General features: G+C 34.4%; 1 protein-coding gene across 3 annotated transcripts in view; it reads left to right on the plus strand.

The window, feature by feature from the left end:
• The window catches only part of ATAD1 (ATPase family AAA domain containing 1), a 52619-nt gene that overhangs the window by 1290 nt on the left and 24810 nt on the right, over positions 1 to 26519 (plus strand). The window contains exons 2-7 of one of the 3 annotated variants that reach the window (XM_057531415.1): positions 1836 to 2010; positions 7934 to 7975; positions 9829 to 9927; positions 11797 to 11917; positions 16864 to 17064; positions 23339 to 23445. In XM_057531415.1, coding sequence (XP_057387398.1) covers positions 9841 to 9927; positions 11797 to 11917; positions 16864 to 17064; positions 23339 to 23445 — 516 coding nt within the window. In that variant the 5' untranslated portion in view covers positions 1836 to 2010; positions 7934 to 7975; positions 9829 to 9840. Of the gene's footprint in view, positions 1 to 1269; positions 1353 to 1835; positions 2011 to 7933; positions 7976 to 9828; positions 9928 to 11796; positions 11918 to 16863; positions 17065 to 23338; positions 23446 to 26519 lie in introns of those variants that run through there. The other 2 variants (XM_057531414.1, XM_007179155.3) reach the window with 2 other exon arrangements.

Below are 26519 nucleotides of genomic sequence, written 5' to 3' on the forward strand. Positions count from 1 at the left end.
TGTTCTCTTGATGACTGGGAGGTACTGATAGCAGTCCTAGCTCATGTAGTTCAGTGAACATCCAGTAGGTGGCAGTTTTATCGCTACTCCCTCAAACTTCAAATAAATGAAAACATTTTATTCGAATATCACTAGTTTAAGTTAGTAAATCTTTATTTTGCCTGTTGGTTTCTTCTCATCTGTGAGTATTACTCCCGCATAATGATACCACATATAACAACTGCATTTTCAAATTTACTGTGTTGGAATAAAGGCTAGGGAAGACAATTTTTCATTTCCTATAAGAAGGAGAGTATTGTTAACCCATCTTTAGGAATCCATGCTGATGGAAGAAAGCACAATTTGATTTGTTACATGAAAGATTTTAACCAAGTGGCTTCTTTCTAGCTTCATTTTTTTGTTGGTGGGGTGGTTGGTTGTTCTAGCTTCATTTTTAATAAGATAATAACTGTACTAAGCATTCCTTGAGTAAAATAATTGTGTCTTAGCCATTATTGTATACCCAGTATATAGTAGGCTTTCTATATACATGATCAATAAGTGTTTTATTGTATGAATTGAATTATTTAACATCCCAAGGCCAAAATTTCTTTATCCAAAATGAAGGCTTTCAGTTATTTAGTTGTTAAGTTTAAATTAAATAATGTATTATTGTGAAGTGAATGTCTCCCAGTAATGCAGAAGGTTGGAATCCTTGACTTTTCTTTTGGAAATCATCCAGAATTCTGGCAGCAATTCTGTTGGAATGATTGAAGAGAATCTTTAACTGAATAGTACTAGTGAAAATAGAAACAATAATTTTAGAGCTGGAACGACCATAGATATTAGTCTATGAAGTACCTAATTTTCACCTGTTTCTGAGCCATCTGTACAAATTTATTCCTTTTCTGAGCCATCTGTACAAATTTATTCCTTTTCACATGAATGCAAAATATACTTTTTTTTCCCCCGAGTCACATAGCACTCAGCACACTCCTATGCTGCGAGAGTATAATGGCATTATTTGAGGCTGAGATTCTATCTCTCAAAATGTGATAGTCACATCATCCATAAAAGGCTTATTCTACTGGGTGGTCATTGCCTTTGATACAGGTGTGCATGCCTACTGTAAGCCAAGCTGTGGTTGATGTAACTGCTTAGGCATATGTGTAAAAGTAGACATGTTGCGTCCTTTTTTCCTTTCTATCTTGAGTGAGAGCTATATAGTTGTGGGTCAAACATTCTGAAGATTCTGTTGTTTCCTATTTAGCTAGGTTGTTGGAAAGAATAAGATGGCTCCAAAAATTTCATGTCACTTGTTAGTTGAGAAAATAGCACGTATACATTTCAGCAGGCCTTGGAAGCCTTTAAAAGTAAGTATGAGAGAAAAGTGAGTCTGTTCACAGTTTGAATTTCACTCAAAAATTACCTGGTATACCATCACATTAGTAAGGTATTTCATTGTTGGGCTGCCTTTTTTCAGTTGGATAAGTGTTATAGTCATTATTTTTCTAGGTTCCCTGACATAATTATTTAAAAGCTGATTAAAACAGTAAATGCTTTAAGATGTTTACTGCATTTTTCAAATAGAATTGTTCTCTACTTAAATTATATGAGCTTTTAGAAAAGTTTATTAAAAATTCTAATAAATAAACCTCAGTTTCCAAGAGGAGATTAAAATGTGTTTATTTACTTAACATTTAAAAATCCATTTCTCTTTAAATAAAACACTTTTTTAAGGTAGGTAATGTTGAATTTGACTAGAAGTTTTTCTTGCTTAGTTTACTCTACCTATCAGTCTCCCGATTTTAATGAATCTAGTTACTACCTAGTGGCATTTCTGTTTGTTTTTCAAGGTTAACAATCAAGATGGTACATGCTGAAGCCTTTTCTCGTCCCTTGAGTCGGAATGAAGTTGTTGGCTTAATTTTCCGTTTGACAATATTTGGTGCAGTAACATACTTTACAATCAAATGGATGGTAGATGCGATTGATCCAACCAGAAAGCAGAAAGTAGAAGCTCAGAAACAGGTATGATTAAAATGTTTGAGGATCATTTTTCTTGTAGCTAAATATTTTCCCATAAAACTAAGGATATAGTGGAATTAGAAATCAATAAGAAGTTCCATAAGACCCATATGGAAATGTGTTTTTATGTAATATTTAATTTCATTATTCCTAAAAAAAGTATTTGTTTCTCAAATCCTTTTTGACTGTATAAGCAACTTAGAAGAATTATGAAGAATAAAAATATTACAGCATTTTGTTATGAATTTCCAAATTAGAATATTTTTGTCAGCTTATAAATGAAGGAATCTAGGTAAAATTTTTCAGCAGACTAAACAAAAAATTTTGCTTTGTGTGACATTTGAAATGTTTCTGTTTTGTAAATAAGTTCATTTGTATCATATTTTAGATTCTACATATAAGTGATATCATATGATATTTGTTTTCCTCTGTCTGACTTATTTCACTTAGTACCATAATCTCTTGGTCCATCCATGTTGCTGCAAATGGCATTACTGCATTCTTTTTTATGACTGAGTAGTATTACATTGTAAATATATAGCACATTTTCTTTATCCATTCATCTGTCCACGGACATTTAGGTTGCTTCCATGTCTTGGCTATTGTAAATAGTGCTGCTGTGAACATTGAGGTGCATGTATCTCTTTGAATTATAGTTTTCTCCGGATATATGCCCAGGAGTGGAATTGCTGGATCCTATGGTAACTCTATTTTCAGTGTTTTAAAGAATCTCCATACTGTTCTCCATAGTGGCTGCACCAATTTACATTCCCACCAACAGTGTAGGAGGGTTCCCTTTTCTCCATACCCCCTCCAGCATTCATTATTTGTAGACTTTTGGGGGGACTTCCTTGGCAGTCCAGTGGTTAAGACTTCACCTTCCAATACAGGGGGTGCGGGTTCAATCCCTGGTCGGGTAGCTACGATCCCACGTGCCTCGCAGCCAAAAAACCAAAACATAAAACAGAAGCAATGTTGTAACAAATTCAGTAAAGACTTTAAAATAGGTCCACATCAAAAAAAAAAAATCTATTATTTGTAGACTTTTTTGATGATGGCCATTCTGACTGGTGAGATGATACCTCATTGTAATTTTGATTTGCATTTCTCAAATAATTAGTGATGTTAAGTATCTTTTCATGTGCTTATTGACCATCTGTATGTCTTTAGAGAAATGTCTATTTAGGTCTTCTGTCCATTTTTTGATTGGGTTGTTTGTTTTTTTGTTATTGAGTTGTATGAGCTGTTTGTATATTTTGGAAATTAAGCCCTCGTCGGTAGCATCATTTGCAAATATTTTCTCCCGGTCTGTAGGTTGTCTTTTCATTTTGTTTATGGTTTCCTTTGGTGTGCAAAAGCTTATAAGTTTGATTAGGTCCCATTTGTTTATTTTTGCTTTTCTGTTGCCTTGGGAGACCTTAGAAAACATTGCTACGATTTATGCCAGAGAATGTTTTGCTTATGTTCTCTTTTAGGAGTTTTATGGTGTCATGTCTTATATTTAAGTTTTCAAGCCATTCTGAGTTTATTTTTTGTATGTGTGAGGGAGTATTTTAACTTCATTGATTTACATGCAGCTGTCCAGCTTTCCCAACACCACTTGCTGAAGAGACTATCTTTTCTCCATTGTATATCCCATTAAAGATTTTTGAGTAGGTGGGTGATGTGCACAGCAGTGTTTTAAGGATACCTTACTGTAGCATGTAACAGGAATTGGAATCAGGGAGACTAGGAGCAAGATCGGTTGGTTATAGACCGCAGTAATCCTAGCAGAGACCTAGAATAATGGAGTGACAAAAGGAGTGGAATGGGTGAAATAGATGAATGCTGGAAGGACTTTGTGATGACAGAGAAAAGAAAAAGGACATCTTACAGATGAATCTGAGATTTGTCTGGACTCTTCAGAGATTCATAGTATCTTTTATAGTTTTAGAATCTGTAAATGGGGCAAGTATATGGGAAAATGACATTTGATTTGGGCGTATTGAATTTGTGTTGGTGGTAGGAATCCAGAAAAATGTTCATCCAAATGTTGCAATTGTAGGTCTAAATCTCAGGAAAAAGGTCAGTCTTTGGAGATTCCTTATCAGATGCTCATAAGTAGTTGGACTCATTAGAGCAGTGAGTCTCAGTGAGATGGCGTAGGCCCCAGGGCTATTCCTGTGTAGCTGTGTATCACTTGTGGGTTTTTTCCCAAACTACTCCTCCACTTTCCTCCTTCCACCATTAGGATTTATACATTCAAGTGTTTGTTGAGAGCTTATGTAATTGTCACTATGATAGATGCTGCTGACTATTGAGAGTGGTGAGGTCTCTAAAGGAGAGAAACTTGTAGTCTGAAGTATTTTTATTAAAAAAGAAGGTAGAAAATTGATAAAGTATCCAACTTAGGCTGGAGAAAATGTTTTTAAAATAAAAACCCATAGATAGTGAAAGAATGGAAATAATAAAGAATAAACCCATAGATAGTGGAAGAATGGAAATAATAAAGATAAATTAGTAGAAAATAGAATATATGAGAGAATGAATACAAATATAGAAAATGAATATATAATAGAGAAAATCAGTAAAACCAAAAGATGGTTATTTGAAAAGACTGATAAAATTGACACTTCTGTAAAACCAGTCAAGAAAAAAATGAAGCCACCAATAAGTATTACTAGGAATGATAAAAGACATGCAATAGCAGATGCTGCAGACATTAAAAATAAGGACAATTAATAAGTATGTCAATAAATTTGAAAACCTAAATGACATGGACAAACTCCTGGAAAATTATGAATTACCATAGCTGACTTAAGAATTAGAATACATGAATAGTTAGTTCCATAACTATGAAATAAATTAATATTGAAAAAATATTTCCATAAAGAAAACTACAGGCTCATAGAATTCTACTGGCAAATTCTAGCAACATTTAAGAAACAAATTAATAATAATTTTTTTTTTAAAGATTACTCTTTTTTAAAAATTTATTTATTTATTTATTTATTTATTTATTTATTTATTTATGGCTGTGTTGGGTCTTCGTTTCTGTGCGAGGGCTTTCTCTAGTTGTGGCAAGCGGGGGCCACTCTTCATCGCGGTGTGCGGGCCTCTCACTATCGTGGCCTCTTTTGTTGCGGAGCACAGGCTCCAGACGCACAGGCTCAGTAATTGTGGCTCACGGGCCTAGTTGCTCCGCGGCATGGGGGATCTTCCCAGACCAGGGCTCGAACCCGTGTCCCCTGCATTGGCAGGCAGATTCTCAACCACTGCCCCACCAGGGAAGCCCAATAATAACAATTTTATACAGACTCTTCCAGAGTGTAGAAAATGAGAAACACTCACCAAACCTTTCTATGAGGGTAGCATAACAACAATTCCAAAACTTGAATGTAAAAATCTTAAACAAAATATCTACAAGCTGAATTCAGCAGTGTATACAAAAGATATTACGGGGTACATACCTGTACCTGGGGTACAGGCCATTTAGGAAGTCAGATGGGGGATAATTTAGTTGGTGTATAGAAAGGAATTAAGGAATTAGAGTGCGTATTGAGGGCAAAGATCAGGTGTGAATGTGGGAGAGGAGGAAGGTATGACTCCTGTGGTCACAGAGGAAGAACACTGACTATAAAAGCTTAGATAACGTTTTGAGATTACCAGATAATCCGTGGGCCTGACGTGAGCTTAAAGGCAGTGCAGTTTTGAGGTGAAAGGTGAAGGATGACATAGGTGCATTCAGATCAGGAAGAGTAACCTAGAAGTAGTCTTACGTTTGGATTAAACAGGATATTTGTAAATAATTTCTAGCCTAAAGCCAGGAAAACTTCCAGCCTTACGAAATGTGGGATATTTAATTGGTAATGAGAGAGGAGATGGTTTCAGCAGAGTGTTAAAGAGGGACAAGGGTTTTCTGGGCACGTGCCGCTGTTGGATCATATTGAGATGTAGCACAAGAGTTTTGATAGGTATGTCTGTAATAAAAGGATGGGTTGGGTTAATTGAGATGTTAGAAAACAGGGAATCTCTAGGTGTACTATTAAAGAGCTTTCAAGTACAGGATGACTAACTTAATGCTTGACCTCTCCTGGGCATTTGTATATGCAGTATTTTGTTTAGCCTATTAATTAGACTATATAATATTCCTGAGATTGTAGTTTAGTTGTCAAAGGCCTGGAAAGATTCACTACTGAGAATTCATACACATGAAGGTCATATATTGTGACCTTAGTCATTAACTTAATGTCTCCATATTTTTAGTCCTATCATTGATATTGTAAGGTTCAAAACTTCATTTCAGTTATTTTGATATAAGTAATAGATGAAATAGTTTGTGAAGGGCTGATACACTGAAAATCTTAAAACTGGAATTCTCAACTGCCAGGTGTTTTTAAGAGCAGCCATCATAGAATGCCAGTTACCATTTGGAAGAGCTAACGTTTGTTGACACCAGGAAGCCAGTGTGAACTGCATTACCAATCAAGTGGCCCTAAAACCATGGTTTACTGGAGCTGAATCATAGAAGACTGAGCTGAAGTAAATAAGGAAATTCAGATGGGAAATCAGTAAGGAATAAGCAGTTAGTGTTGCCTGAGTGGCCAAGGGGATAGATAGAAGTGATGAGGAAAGAAAAGCAACAAGAGGGAAACTCGAGATAAAACTCAGTGCATTATAGTGTTTTATACAGTAACATAGCAGAAGAGTATTATAGTAGAAAGTCGTCTTATCCAGCAACTTTTGGGTTATACGATAAAGTCAGAAGATGTAAGTGCACTAATGCTAAAAGAGAAGATAATTGTCTCCGCATGTCTAGAAAAGGGTGTTTGTTAGAATTTTAATGTAAGTTTGTGGTAAAGGCTTATACCTAATGTATAAAGATAATTCTTCAAATTCTTTGCTATTTCCTACTTAAATGTATTTTTTAAAGCTTTATGTCAATTTCCTCTATCTACACTTAAAATTGGAGTACTTCAGCTATGACCTCAGTAAAAGTTTTTTGAAATAAGTTGAATTAGTTCATCTTTGTTTTTTCACTCTTGTTGTGCTATCTCTAACTTTCTAAAATTATTCTTCCAAAAGAACAACCAATTTTATGATTCTTTTAGAACCTTTATGAAATGAGTGTTTCTATTCTGCTGCTCCTTTACTCCATTTCCTCCTTCCTCATTCTAGGCAGAAATATTAGTTCACTATTTTCTACCCCACTTCTTTACTTTTTAAATAATACTTTACATGGAGAAAAAGTGAAATAGAGTGAAAGGATAAAAAATACTATGAAACAGTTTAAAAGATGGGTATAAAGTAAAAAGTAAGTTTCCCTTCTACCTCTGACTCCTCACCCACAGTTCACCATTTTCCCTCCACAGAGTGGGAGAGACCCACTTTAAAAACCAAGCAAATGTGGGTGACTAGAAGGTATAATTGTCATTAAGCTGTAAACAGTAAAGCATTACATGAGCATAAGCCATTTTTCAAGTAGTCCAATCATAATTTTGTTTTTCTAGGTAAAACATTTTAGAAATAAAGGCTCAATTAAATGTGTCAAAGCTAGACAATTGGATAACTTGTTCCTGGAACACAGTTTGGTACTGGTGTGATGTGTTTTCGGGTGCTTTCTTTTCATTTACTTGTGTGTTAAGCATGTTCTGCTCTCCCAAATGAGAAATGTTAGTGTTTTAACAGAACATGAGCTTTGAAATTAGATCAGAGTTTGAGCTCTGGTAATGCTAATTCATAGCTGTGTAATCTTGCCAGTTCTTTACATTTCTCTGACCCTTGAGTTCTTCATCTGAAAAATGAGAATAATAATAGCTACTTCTCAGGATGGTTTCAAGGGTTGATTGTAAACCGTATCCAGCACAGTGCCAGGAATGTGGTAGGTGCTCAATAAACGTTAATTTTTTTTTCTCTTTCCTATCAATGTTATTAATGCAACCTGAAGACATTGTTAAATGGAACTGCTGTTGTGGAGAAAAGATTCTAGGTAAACTCAACTATAGCATTTTCTGTCTCTATAAAGTAAACAACATAGTTGATAATTTTTATTTAGGAAATTCCAAGTATAAATAAAGGTAGCAAGAGGCATTGTGGCCTAGAGTAAAATTTTAAGGGCAAGTAGCTGATAGAGAGAAAAGCATGGTTTCTCAAATACTGACATTTTGGACCAGATAATGGAGGTGGGGAAGCAGGATATCCTTTGCCTTCTTGATTGTTTAGCAGCATCCCTGTCTCTGCTGACCAGATACCAGTAGCACTGCCCCACGCACCCAAGTTGTGACAACCAAAAGTATTTTCAGGCATTGCCAAATGTCCCCTAGGGCGCCAGAGTCACCCCTGGTTGAGAACCACTGTATTAGAGCATGGCCTAGAAAGAACACATGTGGGATGGCTTCACATTTATAGAAGAACAAAGGAAAAGAAGAGAAATTAATGCTGTTATAGGTACAGAAAACAGGATACTGTTCATAGCTGACACATTTAAAGTCAGTGAAAGAGAAGATATTTGTAAGAAAGAGATAAAAGAATCTGGAAAAGGCTGCTTTATCCATTGATTCAGAGGGGTGGCTAAATAGGAAAAATGATGTGGTTCATAGCACTTTTTTAAAAAAAAATGCTATATTACTAGGATATGATCAACACACATCCTGATCCTCTAACCAGTCTATAACTATAATGCTGTATGATGTGATTTTTTTTTAAGAGTAGCAATACCCCTGACAAATAGCAAGATTATATATAATCAAAAGTATTCTAGGAAAATGTAACAACAAAAATTTTGGTAAATATGATTTACCAGAGCACCTTCATTTCTAAAACTGTTCACTTAATTGAAATTTGAATATATTATGTCTAGATTTTTAAAGACTCTTTAGCTGCCACAAACTCCAGTCATGTAACTGAGGAAACCAAGGTAATATATATGATGGTTAGAGTATAGGCTCTAGAGTTGGGACTGCGTGGATTCATATGTTGCCTCTTCCATTTGCTAACTTTTAACCTAAGACAAATAACTTAGTCTGAGCTACGCTTCAGTTTCTTTTTCTGTGTTGGGGAGAAATTGTACCTACCTCATAGGATCTCTCTGAGGATTCAATGACTTAATCCATCTACAATATTTTGGCATAATATTTGGCACACTCAGTAAATGTTTTACTGTTAACATTATTTTTATTTTAGTTGAAAGCTGTGTTGCTTTGCTAGAGCTTATAGCTTTAAGGCTAGTTTTGCCCAGCTCTAAAAATATATGCAAGTATACTTCTAATTGAAAATTATTTTTATTATCTCTGGTTGCCTAGCCCCAAGAATTGACTTTAAAAAGGATAGTATCTCAGAACAATTTGAAATTAGTTAGGTTGAACACCTGTTGTAGATATATGGGTAATTTGAGGAAAGTTTGGCATCTGTTCTCAGATACTCTGTCAATTGAAGGAAAGAAACTCCAATTGTCCATTTCTTGATAGCCTTAACTCCTCGATCTTTCAGCTTGAGGCTTCATTTTCACCTGTCATGATAATCCTGCTAGGAAAGAGAAATCAAGTTGGACCTTAGAATCTCATTGGAGCAATGAGAGGCTGTGTATATATCTCTTCAGTCATGTACCCTATTTTCTCATTTCCCAAAAGCTGGTTTAAATTGCCCTGGTTTCTGTAGAGTAGACCTTCAAATCTTTTTTTACTTAAGGACTTAAGAATGGGGAAGGATGAAACAAGTGGCATAGAATATCGCTGGAAAATCTTGTTTGTCTGTTCATTGCCCTTTAGACTTCACAGTTACATGTTATGGAGTGCCAGTGTCTAAATATCAAACTAAAGGAGGTTGCTTGTTTTTTCTTTCTAGGCAGAAAAATTAATGAAGCAAATCGGTGTGAAAAATGTGAAGCTTTCAGAATATGAAATGAGTATTGCTGCTCATCTAGTAGACCCTCTTAACATGCATGTAGGTATCTTTAATCTTATTTAATATTTTTTTTGTCTAGCATTTTGTATCAAGAGTCCCAAAGACCATGACCAGGTTTGATGATTCTCCTCTTCTACTAGGAGGAATCACAGGATTCAGTGTAGTCATACTCCTGGATTTAATTTATTACAACAAAAGGATACAAGGCAAAATTAGCAAAGAGGGGCGTGGGATGAAGTCTGGAGGAAGTCAGGCACCAGCTTCCAAGAGTCTTCTAGTGAAGTCACACAGGGTGCACTTAATTCTTTCAGCAACAGGTTGTGAGAACACGTGTCAAATGCTATCTACCAAAGAAGCTCATTAGAGACTTAGGGCCCAGGGTTTTAATTGGGACTGGTCACATAGACTGCATCTTCCTAACATGTATCAAAATTCTAGACTCCCATAAGCAAAACAGGTATCCACCATAAACCATATTGTTTGCACAAACAGTTTAGGCACAGTGAGCTGTTCTCATCAGGAAAATGGAGGAAACTCTCCTGAAATCTAAGTATCTCCCATACTCCAGCCAGGGGCTAGCCTTGCAAGCAGGCCTTTCCAAGGATAATTGTCTCAGGCCTGCTGTGTTAACTTTTTTGTGCACGTTTGTTTAGTTAAACCTGTACTTTTATATATTCACCTTTGTGGCATATAAAATTACTGCTTTAAGTCTTGTGGATATTTGACTTGGAGTTCAAATTTAGATTTTTTATAAGGTATGATAGACAACACAAGATTCTGAATCCAAGTTTTTCCATTTATGGCCTTGGTAAATTATTTTCTCTGAGTTTCAGTTCCCTCATGTATAATCCAGGGACAATGTAATACCTGCTCTACCTACTTCTAAAGGATTATTTTGAGCATCAGATTAATGTAATTTATAAACTCTAAAATCCTCTGTGAATATTTTGTAACAATAGGTGTAAATAAATAGAGTGAAATACGATATCCTTATCTCCAAATCTAGGAAATAAAAATCTACAATGTCTATTAATATCTGTGTGCACAGAGACATACATGCCTTTCCAGAATTAATCCTCCATTTGAAATGAACTCAGTTCTTTGTTATAGCTACAGTGAAAGTAAGTGATGATTTTTTTCAGATCTGGCTGCGCTTTTTCACTTTTTTTTTTATGGTGGAAAATAAATGTGTTGTAAATATTGCTTCTGACCAGCCCCACCTCCAGCCCCTTTACTCTTCCAAATTAAAGCTAGGTTGTTTTTGTTTTTCAGGTCTTTTTCAGTTAGTTTATCCAGTGCCCGCCCCCCCCAAAAAATTTTTAAGCTGAGTCGGAAGGCTTTGAAATACACAAGCTGTATCAGTTTTGAAAAAATGTATCCCCGTTTACTCTCTATAAAGATATAAGCCAAGTTTTGACACAGTTTACTTTTAATTAGTAAAATTCAGAAGCCCAGTTTGGTGAGTATAAGCCTTATTTCTAAATTCATTCCTATTATGTTTGACAGCATCATCTGTGAATTAGGCACACTCAGCTAGTGCTGAACTGTCTGTCTGAGCTGGCTCCGCCATTCTTCTTGGTGGAGTATTTCCTCATCTTAATGGAGTGAGGTCAGCTTATTAGATCCCAAAGCTCAGAGTTTTGAGTGTTGGACCTAGGGCCTTTTTTTTTTTTTTTTTTTTTGTTGAATAGGTAGTTGACTATTAAATTTCAGCTCATGGTAGTTTAATAATTTCAGTATTGCTTAAAAGTACTTATATTAATATATCGTTTTAAACTTTTATTATTTAGGTCTAATTATGTTTTACTATTTAGCTATAATTAAGGCTTGCCATTTGGGGGGATTCTTTTTAACTTCGGTGAATATACATTAGCTGTAAAACTTCATGCTGACCTTAACTTTTACCAGGTTACTTGGAGTGATATAGCAGGTTTGGATGATGTCATTACGGATCTGAAAGACACAGTCATCTTACCTATCAAAAAGAAGCATTTGTTTGAAAATTCCAGGCTTTTGCAGCCTCCAAAAGGTATGGTAAAAGTTTATATTTGCTAAAGCATTAAAAATCTGGAAAACATGGAAACTTTCTGCCATTATAGAACTGGTATTTTTGAAGTTGGGTTTTCAAGAGACTGCTGAGATCCAGTGAACTGTTTTATAAATAATGATTTTAAAATAATTGCTTATTCTTCAGCTTCCAAATTTAGGTAAAGTTTTTCCCCATAGTTACATATCAAAATAATCCCTTTATTTCAAATTCATTTTTATTACTTATAAGAAAATGAAATTAGGGAAATAAAGGATAAAAAAAAATTCAAAATAGCAGTATGGGTTTTTGTCTTCAAGATAAGACTTCTGGTTGTTTCATGATTCTAGTGATATTTTTTCCTCTTGGTAATTTTATTTTAGATTGCAGTGGTAGCTTGTTGTTTGGTTTTGTTTTTAAGGAAATAGTGAACTACAGATGAACGAGAAATTAAATACTACTTATTTTTAAGGGAAACATTTTCTTATTCCTAGTTAGTGATTACTTCAAAAGCCTTGGAACTCAAGAATTGAAAGTATTTATAACTACATCCTTAAATATAATACTTTTATTATTGGCCATTCATATATTGATCATGTTAAGACTTGTTAAAGGTGATTCAAATGTAGCTTACATGATAATTGACAGTGAGATCTGTAGAAGTGTGTTGCCATGGCTTTCAAATACAAACGCTGTAGCGTAGCTTGTTTAGTAGAAGCTTCTAGTAGAAGCTTCTCTTTATTGTATTGCCAAAACTAGAGAGGTTGCTAGTCAAGACTGAAATCAAATAATTAGACAAATGCATTTCTCAAAAAAGGATCTTTAGAAATATCAAAATAACATGTATAAGTTGCAGTTTATAATCTTACTAATTTTGCAGCTATATCAAAAAATGCATTAATTTATATTTCAAAGGTAATTGAAGCCAATAACTGTACATTTTTACAAAGTAGAAAATTTTTGTTTCTGGTAAATAGAGGCTGACAGTTACCACCAAAAATGGCATTCTCTTTTTGTTAACTAAAACAACAAATCTGTTTTTTATGTATTTTACTTTCTGAAACAACAAAGCTACTTTTTTTCTAACAAGAAGCATTTACTCTATTGTGATTTAAAAAAAAATTTTTTTTTCTCCAAAGAAAATTTCAAATGATTTATCTGAGCCCAGATCAAGAGTAAGGCAAATGTTGGATTACTAAGTTCTTCAGTACCCTCTTGCAGGTTGTTTATAGTGTGAACAAGAAAGAACTTTTGTCAATTTTTATGTCTCATTTTCACAATGTTAATGAATTTAGGAAATTTTTTTATGCTGTTAGAGAAAGCTTTTCTCATCAGTGATGTCTTAGGCCAGGTAACTGGGTGACTTCACCAGTTGGACTTGGTTTAAAGCCCCAATTAGCATAGCGGATACCAAATTATGAGGGAGTACTTTAACAGCCTTATGTAAATCTGCTTTTTATTTAAAAGCATTATCTAAAACTGAAGGTGGTTCCTATGTGTGTTTAAAATTTTTTTTAAGTTACATGAGTATTTCCTTATTATGTGATCTAAAGTTTTTACTATTTGAGCTTTTTCAGCTTTGCATTTTTGGAAAATTTTTTACGAAGAACAAAAGTTTGAAAAATCATTGATTTACTTTTTGACCCCCAACATAAATTGGATATTGGTGTACAGAAGCAGAGTATACAATCAGTTGCATACCATACTTGTTCCATTTGGGGACTGGAAATAGGTTACCTAGGTTCGAGTCATTGCTTTATTGCCAATTTTATGTTTTCCTTAGTTCATTGCTGTCAAAGCTGAAATTGATCACTGCCTCACAGACTACAGAAAGTTAATTTGAGAATGATTTGTTATGTCATGAATGTGTGACACGTGATAATCATACTTAATAACATATAAAGATATGGTGTCACTTATTGGTTACAAGAACATGCCATAAAATACTGATGGTTGCATTAAAAAATGTAACCCTTTCTTCCCCCCAAACATTTAGAAATTTACAATAGTTAAAATTCCATTTGAGGGACTTCCCTGGTGGTCCAGTGGTTAAGACCCCGTGCTCCCAATGCAGGGGGCCTGGGTTCAAACCCTGGTCAGGGAACTAGATCCTGCATGCTACAACTAAGAGCCCCGGCGCAGCCAAATAAATATTAAAAAAAAAAAAAATTAAAAAAAGAAATCGATTTGAATGCTGTATGGTCCTTCTATAAAATCTGAATTCAGTAATCATTATTTTGGCACATAACTTTCATGTTTGTGGATGTCATCATACTCCATGTTTTGATGCATTCTTTAAAATGTAGATAAGAAATATATGTTTTGAAAGATGGACTTTCTGAGGTCATAAAGGCCTATAACTCCCCCCCCCCCCCCCCGCCAGTACTCTGTATTTAAGTAGTTTTACAGATACTTATTTTTCCACCATTTGGACAAATTTTTTATTAAACCTTGAAAGTAAATAAACTAGTCCAAAAAAGAAAGAAAGAAAAGTTGGTCACTAATAAGGTAATATATTTTTCACTAATGGGGATTATCTCAAATATGGATTTGTTTGCCCCAATACTTCTTTTCTTCCTCATCCTAAATCTTGTATTTGCATGCAGTACTTAGGAAGTAAAGCCTTTGTCAAAAACATCCCTCTTAAAGAGGGGTTTGAATTTTTAAGTCTCTACAAAGCACAAAATAATAAACACATTTTTAATCCTGTTGAAAATGGTTGTAAAAGTATCAAAGTTCTAAAAACTAGTTAAAAGGTTATAAAACTAATAATTAAAGCTAAATGCCTCACATTCATTTGCAGAACCACTCGTTTATCTTCATAAATATTAACATGGTGGAGTCCACTTCAACAAAGGATATAGAAAACATGCCATTTTCAAATAATATTATTGCTGTACTCACTGATAAAGTATCAGATGAGACAACATGAATCTTAGTGAAACTTAACATACATACAGAAATGGGGATTAAACAGTTGAATAAATAATTTTAAAGCTAACACTCATGTAATTACCACCCAGGTCAAGAAGTGAGCATTGATTGTTCCTCATGTGAACCTTATCTGTCACAGCTCCATCCTCCAGAAGATTATGAAATCCAAAAGTTTTCATTGCATGTTAAATCTTGAGACATTAGTAAATAACTGCTAAATTAATAACACTAATTATAATCCCTGAAATAATTGGAAAAACTTAATCCTACTAGGAGGTACCAAAACTAAACTATTAGGAATAAAATATTCAAAGTGATAAATGAATACTTTGAAACAAGTATGACAGTCTGAGAGTATTCCATGTGTTTATGAAGTGATGGTGTAGCTGCAAAGTCAACAAAATATGAAGACTTTTGCATCATTAGTTTTAAAAACCTGAGATTCAAGTAATACATATTAAAAGTTTGCTAGTAGACCTGCATTCCATATTAAATTATATGATCAAAATAATAAATGTAATAATTCCATATGTTATCCCATATGTTTTCAGCTTTACTTGAATTCTATGGCATTAGACTATATTCTGTATTGTTCACGTGAGCCATCTAAAAGTGTCAGTAGAAAGTTCAAATTTAACTGACTTAACTAAACTTTTAGTACCTAAATGAACGTAGTTAAAAATTGCAAGGACTGCTTGACAATATTAACATATACTGGCAGTGCTTATGGATTTAAATTTTTAAATCAGCTTTAGAAGGGTTTAGTTTTAAATGATTAAACATGAGTTAGTTGAATCTTGAAGAATTACTAAGACCACTAGAAAAATCTGTGTGTGCTTGAGGAGGAGTTTGAACATTATTTTGAAATGTTTGGCACGAAAAACATTTGCTAGGTTATAGAACCAAGCTCAAGTTTCTCATTTTTAAAAAAATGTAAGTTTTGGGGGTGGTGGTTATATTAAAGTACTCATTTTTCTTCCCTCATATTTTGTTTTTTATTTTTATTACATAGTAGGAATATTTTGGATAACTCCACATTCTCTCCATTTTACCCCAGCATGCTGCCTATATTGTCTTTATTTATTTATTTATTTATTTATTTGGCCATGGCGTGTGGGATCTTAACTCCCCAACCAGGGATGGAACCCAGGCCCCAGCAGTAAAGCACCGAGTCCTAACCACTGGACCGCCAGGGAATTCCCAATATTGTCATTCTTTAAGTGCTATTACATGAGAAAAGTCGAGAAACTCTAGATTAAGCAAATAGTTAAAGAAGTCTGCAGATGATGATTTTTGTCAGGCCTGTCTGTAAATGATCTGTAGTCAGGGCCATAATTTTAGTATTATATTAACTTAGAAAATGCTACCTCATTTTAGATGAAAAACAGTTGGTGATGATTCCCCAAATGCTCAAGACCTCAACCTGTTTAGATCTTTTATATATTAAAAGACTTACCTTAAATTGCATTTAGCAGCAAATTGCTGTCAGTGGAGACTCTAGGTTAATAATATAGTTTTATTTCTAGGAAATTAAAACAGGAGTGACTGGTGATCTCTTTTTAAGAAAAGATCATTATCTTAAGTCTCTGAGCAATAGCAAAACAGTGTTTTCTACAGTCTGTTTTGAAGTTGTTCATTTTCTCTGGGATATTGTCATTGTGCTATAGTGCTCTTAGCTTGTGAAGGGGAAGGGCATTAGACGATTTTATTTGTCAGCCATTGCTCAAGAGGTGTGAGTTTGGATGTCAAGATGATTGTTTTTAATATCCTGAACTGGACCATTTCATGAAGGGAGGAAGCACAAGGGTGCTATAATCCCAAATACATGTCATCACTGACACAAACTTAGAATATAGCACCTTCCTTTCTACTGTAAGAAAAGATGAATAAAAATGGAAATGAATATTGTGAAAAAGTTTAGTGTGGACAGAATTAATATTATGTTGATTATCCCATAAACTAGCAAATATCTCCTTCTCTTAAAGGAAATAATACAATAACATGTTAATTTCCAGGTGTCCTTCTCTATGGGCCTCCAGGCTGTGGTAAAACGTTGATTGCCAAGGCTACAGCCAAAGAAGCAGGTTGTCGATTTATTAACCTTCAGCCTTCAACACTGACAGATAAGTGGTATGGAGAATCTCAGAAACTGGCTGCTGCTGTTTTCTCCCTTGCCATAAAGCTACAGCCTTCCATCATCTTTATAGACGAAATAGGTATGCTGTGTTTTCTAAACAGTGTGCAGTGGACTTTCGTGTACATGTTTCCTCATGCATATGTTTGTCCAGGGTAGATATCTGGAAGTTGAACCATTAGGTTGTGTGATGTGTCCATCTTCAACCTCACTAGGATTACCAGTTCTTCAAAGTGGTTATACCCGTTTACACTCTCACCAGTATACAGTTTGTTTCCCCACATACTCCCCCAAAACTTATCTTTTCAGGCAGTATCATTAATTTTTGTCAACTTAAAGAGCAAAAATTATCTCATCATTGTTTTGTGTTTCCCTGCTTACTAGTAAATTTGTGCGTCTTTTAACATGTTGATTAGCCGTTTAGGTTTCCTTGCTTGTAAATTGCCGGTTTTTCTTTGGGGTTATTTGCAGTTTTCTTAGTAATTCTTTGATGAGGTTTTATTATGATTGCAAATATTTTCTAGACTGGCTTGTCTTTTCACTTTATGATAGTTTCTTTTATGGAGATTTAAATTTAAATGTAATTACATTTATCAGTTTTTTTCCTTTATGGTTTATACTTCTTGTGTCTGGTTTACAAATCCCTTCACTACCTCCATAAATACTCTCCTTTTTAAAATATATAACGTTAAGTAGGAATCTAGTTTAATTCCTTGCCATATGGACAGTCAACTTATAAATAGATCATCTTTCTCTGTATGTCATGACTTTTATATTAGTGGACTTTTTCTCTATTTTATGGATCATCTATATTTTTGTTATAATTTATATATTATAATAAAGCTACAATAATTAAAACTGTAGCTTTGAATGAATTTACTATTATATGTAATATGGTAAGGTATATAGAAATATATAGAGAGAAAGATAGGTATAGATATAAAGTATTTTGGTTACTTGTTTGCCTTGTGTATCTTTCTCATCAATTTATTCCATTTATTTTGGATTTTTGCTTTGACTTTTACACAAAGGAGCATATAGCTGGATTTTTAAAAATGTTAATCTAAGGCTCTTTAACCAGGAACTGTGGTCAGTTTGTTTTCATTTTGATAGCTGATATATCTAGATTTATTTCTACCACATAACTGTGTGCTTTTTATGGATATTTACCAATCTAGTGGACTTCTGTGCTTTTTTTATTCCCTTTTCCCTCACACAGGTTTAGAAGTTACGTACAGTTGACCCTTGAACAACAGGTTTGAATGGGTCCACTTATACATGGATTTTTCTCAACAGTAAAAACTCTTATCACCACATGAACTGCAGCTACGGAGGAACCGTGGATATGGAGGGCCAACTGTAAATTATACATGGATTTTGGACTATGGAAAGGCTCAGCGCCCATAACTCGTACCTTCTTCAAGGGTCAACTGTATTCTTTTTCTTTTAGCACACATTTAGCATAGCTACTTGTCTTAAAAGTCTAGGCTAATTATTTCTCGCCTCTTCCCAAATAATACAGGGACCTTAGAACTCTTGAATACTAATCATTCCTCTCATCTCTTATATGTTTTTGTTAACAGTTTCTCTTGTTTTTTACTTTTCCATATTAGTTGTTATTTTTGTACTGGCAGTCCTTGTTTAGAGATCCACTTCGCCAGTTATTTTGCTCACTATTACTTCTTGCACCTGCCTTTTCTGGATTTAATTTCCTTCTTACTGAAGTCTGTCAAAATTCTTTCAGCAACGATTGTGAGTACAGTGAGTTGTCTTTGTGTGAAAATGTGTTGACTCTGTTTTTACTTTTAAATGTTACGGAATTATTTTCTTTCAGCGTTTTAAAGCTAGAAGTCTGTTGCCTACCAGTCTTTCTTGTCGCTTTTGAGAATTCTGCTTATAGCCTAATATTTCTTTGTAATTAATCTATCTTTTCTCTCTAGTTGCTATTGAATATTGCAAGACTTCTGTTTCATTTTATATATATATATATATATATATATATATATATATATATTTTCTTCAACTCTCTACTTAATTTTGAGTCATTTCCATAGTTGTAGCATCTAGTTCTCTACCATATTTCATCAGTTCTAAAACATACTGTTTTATTTTAGTTTTTTACATTTTAACATCCCTGAAATTGGGATAGCATGTTATAATTTAATTGGCAGTATTTAAAAATTTTTGTCGATACATAAAATAATGGTGCAACTCAAAAGTCAGTCAGTCATTGAGTAAGTAATAAAAAGCGATTCTTTGCTTGGCTATGTTCAATCTTGCAACAGCTGGGTTTGTATTCTGCCAATTATATTTGAACTTTAGAAGTTCTGTTTGTTTATTTTTCAAATTTATCTATTTTCACTATAACTTGCTCTTCTGTTAAAATTTCAGTCCCTTTTATGTCTTCAAAATTTAAAACATACTATTTTTATATAGTTCTTTGGATTGTTCTGTTTGAAATTTTACTTCTTTATATTGTTAACTGTCTTTCATAGTAATTTGTTTCCGTGTGTCATTTCTAACTCTAGATTGCTTAGGACTTGCTTTTATATGGGAATTCTGTGTTGCCTAAAATAATCCAGAGTAGTTTTTCTGTCTTCCACTTAGAGGCTTTAGGCTCTAATTTCTCAACTTGGATGTTCCTAGACTGAATGACAGTTTGAATTTAGACTTCAGGCCTGAGAGAGAGCCCCTGTGATCTTGGTTTTTAGTTTTTCAGGGGGGACGTATTTCCTTCCAGAGCCCAGGCCAAGACAGACAAGCATCCTTAACTCCCTGTAGTGGTGAGCAGAATTTTTTTTCTTGTCTATACTTTCTGTGAGTGTACATCCTTTTGGGCATCTCGGCTTCAGCATGGATGTTAACACCAAAGCAGAACCTCCTGATGCTACCCATGCATACCTGTTGTGTACACAAACACACACACAAACAGTGGCATAATCACCTCAAAATCTCACCATTCTTTTTTTCAGTTCTCTCTTTTTCTGATCTCTAGGATTTTTTTTCTTTCCTTCTTGCAATCTCAGATATTCAGTAACCTTTTTTTTTTTTAATTACTAAACTTTATTTTTTAGAACAATTTTAAGTTTACAGAAGACTTGAGCAGAAAGTACAGAGTTCCCATATCCCCCCCCACACACACAGTTTCCCTATTATCAATACTTTGTGTTAATGTGATATATTTGTTATAATTAATGAACCATTACTGGTATGTTATTAATAACTAAAGGCCATAGTTTATATTAAGGTCCATTCTGTGTTGTACAGTTCTGTGGTCTTTGACAAATGCATAATATCATGTATCTACCCTTACAATATCAGGCAGAATAGTTTCACCACCCTAAAAATCCCCTGTGTTCTACCTGTTCATCCCTCTCAAACTCCTCCCTCTCAAACTCCTCCCTCCCAAACTCCTAGCTGCACTGTCTCTATTGTTTTGCCTTTTACAGAATATCATACAGTTGGAATCATATAACATGTAGCTTTCTCAGACTGGTTTCTTTCACTTAGCAGTATGCATTTGTTTCCTCCATTATCTTTTTATGGCTTGGTAGCTCATTTCTTTATATTGCTGAATCATATTCCACTGTATGGTTGTACCACAGTTTGTTTATCCATTCATCTATTAAAGGACCTGTTGGTTGCTTCCAGTTTTGTGCAATTATGAGTAAAGCTGCTAACAACAGAGATATGCAAGATTTTGTGTGGACTTAAGTTTCCAACTCATCTGGGTAAATACCTAGGAGCTCAATTGCTGGATCGTATGGAAAATCTGTGTTTAACTTTGTAAGAAACTACCAAATGTATTTCAAAGTGGCTATTTGCACTTAAAAGTTCCACCAGCAGTTCTACCATTTTGCAGTTCTACCAGCAGTAAATGAGAGGTCCTGTTTCTCTACTCCTCTCCAGCACTTGGTATTACCAATTTTTTGGATTTTAACTATCCTAATAAGTGTGTAGTGGTATCTCGTTTTAATTTGCACTTCCCCAGTGACGTATATTGTTGAGCATCTTTTCATATGCTTATTTGCCATCTGTATATCTTCTTTGGTGGGGTCTCTGTTCATATCTTTTGCTCATTTTTAACTGGGTTGTTTTCTTGTTGAATTTTAAGAGTTCTTTGTATATCTTGGATACAAGTCCTTTATCAGGTATGTGTTTTATACAATAAATATTTTTTTCCAGTCTGTGGCTTGTCTTTTCTCTTAACAATGTCTTCCACAGGGCAGGAATTTTATTTTTAATAAACTCCGACTTACACATTTTTTTCTTGGATGGATTGTGCTTTTGGTGTTGTATGTAAAAGTTCATCACCAAACCCAGGGTTCCCTAAATTTTCTCCTGTATTATCTTCATAAGTTTTATAGCTTTTTGTTTTACATTTAGGTCTGTGTTCTGTTTTGAGTTAATTTTTGTGAAATGTGTAAGGTCTGTGTCGAGGTCTGTTTTTTTGCATATGGATGTCCGATTGTTCTAGCACTATTTATCAGATATGCATTAACTTTAAAAAAAATACCTTATTCAGTCTTTTTGTCAGTGTTTACATACATGTCTTTTCCCACCCTCTTCAGCATTCTGAGCTTTTATATTTAAAGTGTGTCTCGTGTAAGCAATACACAATTGGGTTTTGTTTTTTTTTAATCCAGTCTAATATCTTAAACAGGTAATTGCATACTCTAGACCATTTACATTTAATGTAACTACTGATATAGTTAGGTTATTTATACTTTGATCCAGAATTTTAAGTTTTTCATATTATTTTAAGCTGCCATCTTGCCAGAACCACTTCTTAGAAATGAAGATAATTTAAGAATAATTAATAGCAGAATTACGGTGGTTAGGTAGGCAGCTAAACTTACACAGTTTATCTTTAAAAAATAAGCAATTTTTAAATGACTAGATTTTATACATGCAGAATAAATGGGTATGTTTATTGTACATGGTACAACACATGGTACAATACATGGTCCAACAATGGTACATATTGTACACGATTAGAACTGTAAAAGAAAATACAGGATATATGTTTGCCATCACAAAACTATCATGTCACAGTAATGTGTTTTTGCTGTAATTACTTTTTTAAAAAATTTTTTGTTTTTTAAAGCTTGGACCCAGCACATTAAAAAGCATTTTCATGTCACTCGCATGTATGATTGACAGACTTCAAGTTTTAGTTTTTTTTTTTTTTTTAAGATATTCGCCATGTATTTCTTCTTTTAGGTCTTTTTTTTTTAAATTTATTTTTATATTTTATTTTTGGCTGTGTTGGGTCTTTGTTTCTGTGCGAGGGCTTTCTCTAGTTGCGGCAAGTGGGGGCCACTCTTCATCACGGTGCGCAGGCCTCTCACTATCGCGGCCTCTCGTTGCGGAGCACAGGCTCCAGATGCGCAGGCTCAGCAGTTGTGGCTCACGGGCCCAGTTGCTCCGTGGCATGTGGGATCTTCCCAGACCAGGGCTCGAACCCATGTCCCCTGCATTGGCAGGCAGACTCTCAACCACTGCGCCACCAGGGAAGCCCCAAGTTTTAGTTTTAATGTTGAAATGTGAAAGTTATTGAGAAATGCCAGTGATTTGAAGGGATACAAGACAAAACATTTGAAATAGGATTGTACTGGAAAATACAGAATTTGTTTTTATTGTCTTTTTTTCGTTCTTAGGATATACCACCTTTCCGTCCTTTCGTTCTAGAAGGAAAATATTTTCCCCCTTTTAAAAGTATTTCATGTTCATTATAGATAATTTGGAAGACAGAAAAGAATTCAAGAGAAATTTAAAATTGTCCATCAGTATCACTGAGAGATAACCAAAGTTATTAGCATTTTGGTGTATTTCATTAAAGGTTTTTTTACCCTGTATAATGTATATGTACATGCATGCCAGCATGTATGTTTTAAACCATTTCCTGTCCTATATTTTCCCACTTAATAGTGTTTTGAGATTTTCCAGTATCATTTTTATTTATCACCAGGAAAAGTGTATGAGGAAAAAGTATGTGATCCCATAATTAAGAATGCATAGGATGCAGAGAACCTGGAAAGTTAGGGCCAAAGCACACAGACTTTTGCTCTAAGACACTACGTGATCCTTTTTTAGCTTCTCAGCACTAGATCCTTTATTTCTTTTATATATGTTGGTATGAATGTATTTTTAGGAAAGAAATGAGGATTGTGAATTGTTTTAATTTGCTGGATAATTTGTCAAAGTGGTTATATCAGAATAATGTGTGAAAAGGCATATTCGAACCCTTTTCTTTGTAATCTTTCATAAAATTGTCAGCTTTTAATTAATGATTTGAAATTATGTAAAGAATAATTTATTATTGATTTGTAAGGTTAAGGATTTTTTTCTTCTAGACTCCTTTCTACGAAACCGTTCAAGTTCTGACCATGAAGCTACAGCCATGATGAAAGCTCAGTTTATGAGTCTCTGGGATGGATTGGATACTGATCACAGCTGCCAGGTATTTGAAAGTAATCTGCTTTAATTTGTGTTATTCGTGGTGGTGGTGTTAATAGAAAATTTGGCTGCTTGTTAAGCTTATTTACAAAATTATTTTTCATAGCTTATACTTGGCAATAAATGACGAGAATCTGAAAGAATATGGTTTGTATATGTCTTCATCCATTTTGAGGGCTTCGTAATTAATAAAATGTTAAAAAGATTTCCCAAATGCTCAAAACAAATACAAGAATAAGAGAGAAAACCAGGGTATTAGAACCATCTATGTCAAGGAAAAGGAAGTGACTAGTGGCTATGAGTATTCTGTACATTTCATTTGACTGTTACCATAAATCCTTATAGTCTTTACTCTCAGTTCTTATGTCACTTTTCTTTTTATATATATAGTCGTGTGTATATGTTAATCCCAAACTCCTAATTTATCCCTCTCTCCCACCTTTCCCCTTTGGTAACCATAAGTTTGTTTTCTATGTCTGTGAGTCTGTTTCTGTTTTGTAAGTTGATTTGTATCATTTTTTTAGATTCCACATATAAGTGATATCATGTGATATTTGTCATTCTCTGTCTGAATTACTTCACTTAATATGATAACCTCTAGATCCATCCATATTGCTGCAAATGGCATTATTTTATTCCTTTTTGTAGCTGAATAATATTCCACTGTATATATATACCACATCTTCCTTGTCCATTCATGTGTCAGTGGGCATTTAGGTTGCTTCCATGTCTTGGCTGTTGTAAATTGTCCTGCTATGACCTTTGGGGTGAATGTATCTTTTCGAATTATGGTTTTCTCCAGATATATGCCCAGGAGTGGGATTGCTGGATCCTGTGGTACCTCTATTTTTAGTTTTTTAAGGAACCTCCATACTGTTCTCCATAGTGGCTATACCAATTTACATTCCCACCAACAGTGTAGGAAGATTCCCTTTTCTCCACACCCTCTCCAGCATTTATTGTTTGTACACTTTTTAATGATGGCCATTCTGACTGCTGTAAGGTGATACCTCATTGTAGTTTTGAGTTGCATTTTTCTAATCATTAGCGATCTTGAGCATCTTTTCATGAGCTTTTTGACCATCTATATGTCTTCTTTGAAGAAATGTCTGTTTAGGTCTTATGCCCATTTTTTGATTGGGTTGTGTGTTTTTTTGATGTTGAGCTGCATTGAGCTGTTCGTAATATTTTGGAAATTAATAATTAGATCCCATGTGTTTATTTTTGTTTTTATTTTCATTACTCTAGGAGGTGGATCCAAAATGATCTTGCACAATTAATGTCAAAGAGTTTTCCTCTAAGAGTTTTATAGTACATGGTCTTACATCTGGGTCTTTAATCCTTTTTTTTTTTTTATTAATTTTTACTGGAGTATAGTTGCTTTACAATGTTGTGTTAGTTTCTACTGTACAGCAAAATGAATCAGCTATACATATACATATATCCCCTCTTTTTTGGATTTCCTTCTCATTTAGGTCACCACAGTGCACTAAGTAGAGTTCCCTGTTCTATACAGTATGTTCTCATTAGTTCTCTATTTTATACGTAGTATCATAGTGTATAGTGTCAATCCCAATCTCCCAATTCCTCCCATCCCCCCTTTCCCCATTGGTATACATACATTTGTTCTCTACGTCTGTGTCTCTATTTCTGCTTTGCATATAAGATCATCTATACCATTTTTCTAAATTCCACATATATGCATTAATATACGATATTTGTTTTTCTCTTTCTGACTTACTTCACTCTGTATGACACTCTCTAGGTCCATCCACGTCTCTACAAATGACCCAATTTTGTTCCTTTTTATGGATGAGTAATATTCCATTGTATATATGTACCACATCTTCTTTATCCATTCCTCTGTTGATGGACGTGTAGGTTGCTTCCATGTCCTGGCTATTGTAAATAGTGCCGCTGTGAACATTGGGGTGCATGTGTCTTTTTGAATTATGGTTTTCTCTGGGTATATGCTCAGTAGTGGGATTGCTGGGTCATATGGTAGTTCTATTTTTAGTTTTTTAAGAAACCTCCATACTGTTTTCCATGGTGGCTATATCAGTTTACATTCCCACCAACAGTGCATGAGGATTCCCTTTTCTCCACACCCTCTCCAACATTTATTGTTTGTAGATTTTTTGATGATGGCCATTCTGACCAGTGTGAGGTGATACCTCATTGTAGTTTTGATTTGCATTTCTCTGATAATTAGTGATGTTGAGCATCTTTTCATGTGTTTGTTGGACATCCATGTGTCTTCTTTGGAGAAATGTCTATTTAGGTCTTCCACCCATTTTTTGATTGGTTGATTGTTTTTTTCATATTGAGCTGCATGAGCTGTTTGTATATTTTGGAGATTAATCGTTTGTCAGTTGCTTCGTTTGCAAATATTTTCTCTCATTCTGAGGGTTGTCTTTTGGTCTCGTTTATGGTTTCCTTTGCTGTGCAAGAGCTTTTAAGTTTCATTAGGTCCCATTTGTTTATTTTTGTTTTTATTTCCATTTCTCTAGGAGGTGGGTCAAAAAGGATCTTGCTGTTATTTATGTCATAGAGTGTTTTGCCTATGTTTTCCTCTAAGAGTTTTATAGTGTCTGGCCTTACATTTAGGTCTTTTATCCATTTTAAGCTTATTTTTGTGTATGATGTAGGAAGTGTTCTACTTTCATTCTTTTACATGTAGCTGTCCAGTTTTCCCAGCACCACTTATTGAAGAGGCTGTCTTTTCTCCATTGTATACTCTTACCTCCTTTATCAAAGATAAGGTGACCATATGTGCGTGGGTTTATCTGTGGGCTTTCTATTCTGTTCCATTGATCTATATTCTTGTTTTTGTGCCTGTACCATATTGTCTTGATTACTGTAGCTTTGTAGTATAGTCTGAAGTCCAGGTGCCTGATTCCTCCAGCTCCATTTTTCTTTCTCAAGATGGCTTTGGCTATTCGGGGTCTTTTGTGTTTCCATACAAAGTGAAATTTTTTGTTCTAGTTCTGTGAAAAATGCCATTGGTAGTTTGATCCCTATTGAATCTGTAGATTGCTTTGGGTAGTATAGTCATTTTCACAATGTTGATTCTTCCAA

Source organism: Balaenoptera acutorostrata, chromosome 16 (assembly GCF_949987535.1).
Source record: "Balaenoptera acutorostrata chromosome 16, mBalAcu1.1, whole genome shotgun sequence".
Taxonomy (NCBI): Eukaryota; Metazoa; Chordata; class Mammalia; order Artiodactyla; family Balaenopteridae; genus Balaenoptera; species Balaenoptera acutorostrata.